Raw genomic sequence first — 6599 nt, 5'->3', positions numbered from 1 at the left:
TTTTGTAGATGGTAGACAGGCTTTGGGCTGTCAGGAAATTAGATTAGATTACTTACAGTGTGGAAAGAGGCCCTTCGGCCCAACAAGCCCACACCTACCCTCCGAAGAGCAACCCATCCAGACCCATTCCCCTACATTTACCCCTTCACCTAACACTACGTGCAATTTAGCATGGCCAATTCACCTAACCCGCACATTTTTGGACTGTGGGAGGAAACCAGAACACCCGGAGGAAACCTGGGCAGACACAGGGAGAATGTGCAAACTCCACACAGACAGTCGCCTGAGGTGGGAATTGAACCCAGGTCTCTGGAGCTGTGAGGCAGCAGTGCTAGCCACTGTGCCACCGTGCCCCCCTATGCCTCAATGCAGTATTCTCAACCTGTTCCTGTATTTATTTGGTTATGCTGAAAATGTGTTGCTGGAAAAGCGCAGCAGGTCAGGCAGCATCCAAAGAGCAGGAGAATCGATATTTCAGGCATGAGCCCTTCTTCTGGCCAATGATAACTCCGTGATGTTAAAAGTGAGGAATTCTGAGATGGTAACATTATTGAATGTTGAGGAGAGACGGTTAGATTCTCTCCTGCTAGAGGTGGTCATTACCTGGTATTAGTGTGGCATGAATGTTATTTGGCATTCATCAACACAAGCCTGGATGTGGTTTCAGACAGCTTTAATATCAAAGGAATCATGGACAGTGCTGAACATTGTATAATCATAAAGAATATTCATACTCATGACCATATTATGGAGGGAAGGTCATTGATGAAGCAGATAAAGATAGTTGGACCTAGGACACTACCCCTAAGCATGGTGCAGTGATGCAGTACGCCCTGTAGTTATGTCTGAGGAATAAGATGATTGACCTTCAACAACTGCAGCCATTTTCTTTAGTGCAAGGTATGTCTCCAATTCTGATTTGCTAAAGCTGCTTGATGCCTTTATAGGTAAGGCAGATGAGCTTCAAGCCAGATCAAGAGATGGCACTATGATGTTGCAGCCAGTCCTATCCTCTCTATGTTCCAGGCATTTGTTATTTTAGACAAAATAGAAAGGAAGGTAAAAGAAATGGAGGAATTGTATTACTAATCATGGAGAATGTCAAATCTACACTCTGAGAGGATATTTTGGAGGGCTCATCCACTGAGGCAATATGGGTAGAGGTCAAAAATAAATTGGTTGCAATCACTCTATACTAAAGGCTGCCCAATAGTCACCATTTGAGGAACAAATGCATCGGCAGATTATGGAAAGATGCAATAACAGTAGCATTGTCATTGTGGGTGACTTAATATTGACTAGGACTCCCTTAGGACAAGAGATTAGATTGGGCAGAATTTGTTAAGTTCATCCAAGAGGGCTTCTTGAAACGGTGTGGATAGCCCAACTAGAGGAGGGGCCATATTAACTAATGAGCCTGGCCAGCTGACTGACCTTTCAGTGGGAGAGCATTTTGGAAACAGTGACCACAACTCCGTAAGTTTTAAGATAGCTATAAGGCTAAATCAGAACCTTGGGGGAAGGTACTGAGCTAGGAGAGGCCAAATTAAGTCAGTATTAGGCAGGGAGAGTTGTTTAAAAGCCTACTAATCAGAGATTAGGACTCACACCATGTTCCAGTAAGGAGGAAGGTAAAGGATGGCAAGGTAAGGCACCTTTGGATGACAAGGGAGGTTGTGAATTTAGTCAAAAAGGAAAACAAAAAGAAGCGTTTGCACAATTTAGGAACATAAAATCAGATAGGATTCATGAGGAATATAAAGAAAGCAGGAAAGAACTCAAGCTCAAGCAGAGAATTAGGAAATGAGCCACAAAATGTCTTGACAAGTAGGGGGTAAAGAGAATCCCCCTACGCATTCTATACATACATTAAAAACAAGAGGATAACTAAGGAGAAGGTAGGACTAGTGACACAGGGATCTGTGCTGTTGTTTGTGATATAGATAAATGATTTGGAGGAAGGTGTAGGTTGACTCATTAACAAGTTTGTAGATGACACTAAGATTGGTGGAGTAGCAGAGAGTGAAGGGGACTGTCAGAGAATACAGATAGATTGGAGAGTTGGGCAGAGAAATGGTAGATGGAGTTCAATCTGGACAAATGTGAGGTGATACATTTTGGGAGATGCAATTCCAGAGCGAACTATACAGTAAATGGAACACTCCTGGGAAAAATTGATGTACAGGGAGATCTGGGTGTACAGGTCCATTGTTTCCTGAAGATGGCAACGCAGGTCAGTAAGGCATATGGCATGCTTTCCTTCATCGGATGTGATATTGAGTAGAAGAGTTCGCAGGTCATGTTGCAGTTGTATAAGACTTTGGTTCAGCCACATTTGAAATACTGCACACAGTTCTGGTCTCCACATTACCAAAAGGATGTGGATGCTTTGGAGAGGGTGCAGAGGAGGTTCACCAGGATGTTGCCTGATATGGAGGGTGCTAGCTATGAGGAGAGGTTGACTAGATAAGGATTATTTTAATTGGAAAGAGGAGGTTGAGGGGAGCTTGGATTGAGGACTATAAAATCATGAGAGGTGTAGACAGGATGTAGGTTTGCTCGCTGAGCTGAGTTCATTTCCAGATGTTTTGTCACCCTACTTGGTAATATCTTCAGTGGGCCTCAGGAGAAGCACTGCTGATAAGTCCTGCTTTCTATTTATATGTTTGAGTTTCTTTGGGTTGGTGATGTCACTTCCTGTGGTGATGTCATTTCCTGTGGTGAAGTCACTTCCTGTTCTTTTTCTCAGAGGGTGGTAGATGGGGTCTAACTCAATGTGTTTGTTGATAGAGTTCCGGTTGGAATGCCATTCTTCTAGGAATTCTCATGCTTGTCTTTGGCTTGTCCTAGGATAGATGTGTTCCATTTGAGGTGGTGTCCTTCCTCATCCGTATGTAAGGATACTCATAAGAGTGGGCCATGTCTTTCATGGCTAGTTGGAGTTCATGTAACCTGGTGGCTAGTTTTCTGCCTGTTTGTGGGATAGATCCTAAATGATTGCTTTACGTTGATATTCACCTAGGAGAAGGATATGGAGATTAGTGTGAAGCATGCTAGGGCATTTTGAGATCAAGAAAGAAGTGGTGTTGACTCTTGAAGAGCATTAAGGTAGATAAGTCCCCAGCACCCAATGGTATAGGGCAACATGGTGGCTCAGTGGTTAGCACTGCTGCCTCACAGTGCCAGGGACTTGGATTTGATTTTAACCTCGGGTGACTGTCTGTGTAGAGTTTGCACATTCTCCCCGTGGCTGTGTGGGTTTCCTCTGGGTGCTCTGATTTCCTCCCACAATCCAAAGATGTGCAGCTTAGGTGAATTGGCAATGCTAAGTTGCCCATTGTACTCAGGGATGTGTAGGTTATGTGCATTGGTTAGGGGTATATATCGGGTGTAAGTGGGATACTTTTCAGAGAGTCAGTGTGGACTTGTTGGGCCAAAGGGCCTGTGTCCACACTGTAAGGATTCTATTCTATTTTAAGTATCTACTTTAGTTTGAGAGAGGCAAGAGAGGAGATTGCTGGGGCTTTAATCAAGATTTTTGTACCCTTGCTCGCCACTTGGAGAGGTCGTGGAGGACTGGCGAGTAGCTTACTGCTATTCAAGAAGGAAACTATAAACTAATGAGTCACACATCAGTGGTTGGGAAGCTATTCCAGAGGATTCTTAGGGATAACATTTATGGCCATTTGGAAAAACATAGCCTAATTAAGGACAGTCAGCATGGCTTTGTGCGGGTTATGTCTTACTAACTTGAATTTTTCGAGGAGTTGCCAAACGTGATTGTTGAGAGTAGAGCAATAGATGTTGTCTATGTGGATTTTAGTAAGGCTTTCAACAAGGTCTCTCATGATAGGGTCATCCAGGAGATTAAGATGCTTGGGATCAGGTGACTTGGCTGCTTGGATTCAAATTTGGCTTACCCATAGAAGGCAGAGGTAGTGGTAGAAGTTTGTTTTTGGTTGAAGGTCTGTGCCTAGTAATGTTCTACAGGGATCCATATTTGGATCTCTGCTGTTTGTGATATATCTAAATGACTTGGATGAAAATGTAGGTGGGTGAGTTAGTAAGTTTGGAGATGACAATGATTATGGGAGTTATGGATAGTGTTGAAGGTTACCAAAAGACAGTGTGGTATATAGATTAGTTGCAGATATAGGTGATAAAATAGCAGATGGAGTTTAATCTGGGCAAGTGTGAGGAGCTGGGAGATCACTCAAGGAGATCAAATGTTAAGGAGAAGTATACTGTTAATGACAGGACCCAGAACAGCAAGTCTATAGCTCCCTGAAAGTGGCCACGCAAGTAGATAGGGTGATAACGAAGGCATATAACATGCTTACCTTTATTCATCAGGGAATTAAGTACAAGTGTCAAGATGTCATGTTGCAGCTTTATAAGACTTTGCTTAGGTATTGCATTCAATTCTGATCGTCACATTACAGGAAGGATGTGGAAGCTTTGGAGAATGTGCAAAAGAAGTCTGCTGCCTGAATTATGGGCATGAGGAGAGGTGAGAAAAAGCTTATTTTCTTTGGAGAGGCAGAGGCTGAGTGGAAACTTGATGGAAGTCTATAAAATAGAAGATGCAAAGATAGGGTTGACAATCAGAATCTTTTTCCTTAGAGCTGAAACGTTTAATGCTGGGAACATGTATTTCAGGTGAGAGGGGGAAAAGATCAAAGATGTGAAGGCTAAGTTTTCTTTTTACACAGAGAATGGTAGGTATCTGGAATAAGCTGCTAGGGTCGATGATGGAGGCAAATGCAGTAGGAAGTGTTCTAAGGGACTTTTAGACACAAAAAGAACAAAAGGACAGCACAGGAACAAGCCCTTTGGCCCTCCAAGCTGTGCTGATCTTCATGCCCTAACTAAAGTAAAACACAAATCTTCTGCCCTATTTCAGTCTGTATTCCTCTATTCTCTCCATATTCATACAATTGTCCAAATTCCTCCTAAATGTTGCCAAGATGCCTGGGTTCTAGCAGCGCATTGTGGCTCCTAACACTCTTTGAAACATTTTCCTCACACACCTCCCTTAAAGTTTCCCCCTCTAACCTTGAACTTGTGCCCTCTTGTAATTGAAACTTCAACCCTGGGAAAAAGCCTTTGACTATCCACCCTAACTATGCCTCTTTTAAGTTTGTAGACCTCTGTCAGGTCTCCTCTCAGCTGCTGTATTTCCAGTGAAAACAATCCAGTTTTTTTAACTTTTCCTCATAACCAATACCATCGAGATGAGGCAACATCCCGGTGAATGTTCTCTGCACTCTCTCCAAAGCTTCCATGTCCTTCTGTAGTGTGGTGAGCAAAATTGCATACAATATACCAAATATAACCTAACAAGGGTTTAATATAGTTGCAACATGGTTTGCCAACTCTTGTACTCCATGCCCTGTCTGATGAAGACAAGCATACCATAAGCCTTCTCAATCACCTTGGCCAAAAGTGTTGCCACTTTTAGGGAACTGTGACCTGTAAGCCCAGATCTGCCTATATGTCAATGTTCATAAGGGTTCTGCCATTTATAGTATAATTCACACCATATTGCAGTGGACTAAGGGCAGGCAGAAGCCATTAGTTTAATTTGGCATCATGTTCAGCACAATATCTTGGGCTTGTTCTATGCCACCCTTAGTCAAATATGGTATTGATATCAAGGGCAGCCACTCTCACCTCCCTCTGGATATTAGTTCTTTTCATTTGGACCAAGACTACAACAAAGTCAGGGCCTAATCGAACCCAAACTGACTATCAATGAAAAGCAGTGCAGCAGGTTGATTTAGCATATGCTGTGGAATGGGCACCATGGAGAGGAGACAGCACGAGTGTGGTTGGCTCTGATAAAGTTGATTCCTGCAGAGAACAAAATCAAATCTAATCCACATTGCAGAGCAATCTTCTTTATTTTCTATCAGATTATGATAACGAAAGAATTCTGCTCCTGTTACGGAGTTAGAGGGAAAGCTGATGCTACATATTTCTTCCCATTTCCATATGTGGACTTGGTCCAGGTGTATGTCTGAATTTTCATAGTGTTCCTGCCAAGCTTCACTGTACACCTGCAGAAAACAAAATAGCAGTCCTGGTATCATCACCTCGGCATTGCACGGTCTACTAGCTTATTCTGACAGGCTCAGCATATTCATTTTGATAGATTTGGGGCATTTATATCCTCTCCAAACAGCCCATATCACAGTATAAGCAATCAGTGGTCATGAATGGAGATTAGTGAGCCTTACCTCTAGACCAGTGAGCCTTACTTCTGTTATAGGAAAGGTTTTGGAAAGGATTATGAGAGTTAAGATTTATAATCATCTAGCAAGCACCAATTTGATTTCAAATAGTCAGCGTGGTTTCATCAAGGGCAGGTTGTGTCTCACAAACCTCATTGAATTTTTTGAGAAGGTGACCAAGCATGTAGATGAGGGTAGGGCAGTTGACGTGGTATACTTGGACTTCAGTAAAGCCTTTGATAACGTTCCATATGGTAGGCTGATGGAGAAAATGCAGAGGCATGGAATTGAGGGTGACCTAGCAGTTTGGATTAGAATCTGGCTTTCTGGAAGAAGGCAGCGAGTGGTGGTTGATGGAAAATATTC

At 42.8% G+C, this 6599-nt stretch overlaps 1 protein-coding gene across 1 annotated transcript in view; it reads right to left on the bottom strand.

Annotated features, from left to right (window-relative positions):
• Positions 1-5944: 5944 nt before the first annotated feature.
• endou (endonuclease, polyU-specific) overlaps positions 5945-6599 on the bottom strand; it is a 56545-nt gene continuing 55890 nt past the window's right edge. The window contains 1 exon segment of the mRNA XM_072592904.1: positions 5945-6059. Coding sequence (XP_072449005.1) covers positions 5945-6059 — 115 coding nt within the window.

The sequence above is a fragment of the Chiloscyllium punctatum genome, chromosome 23 (assembly GCF_047496795.1).
Source record: "Chiloscyllium punctatum isolate Juve2018m chromosome 23, sChiPun1.3, whole genome shotgun sequence".
Lineage (NCBI taxonomy): Eukaryota > Metazoa > Chordata > Chondrichthyes > Orectolobiformes > Hemiscylliidae > Chiloscyllium > Chiloscyllium punctatum.
The sequence above is the reverse complement of the archived record's forward strand: the minus strand, read 5'-3'. Positions and strand labels throughout refer to the sequence as shown.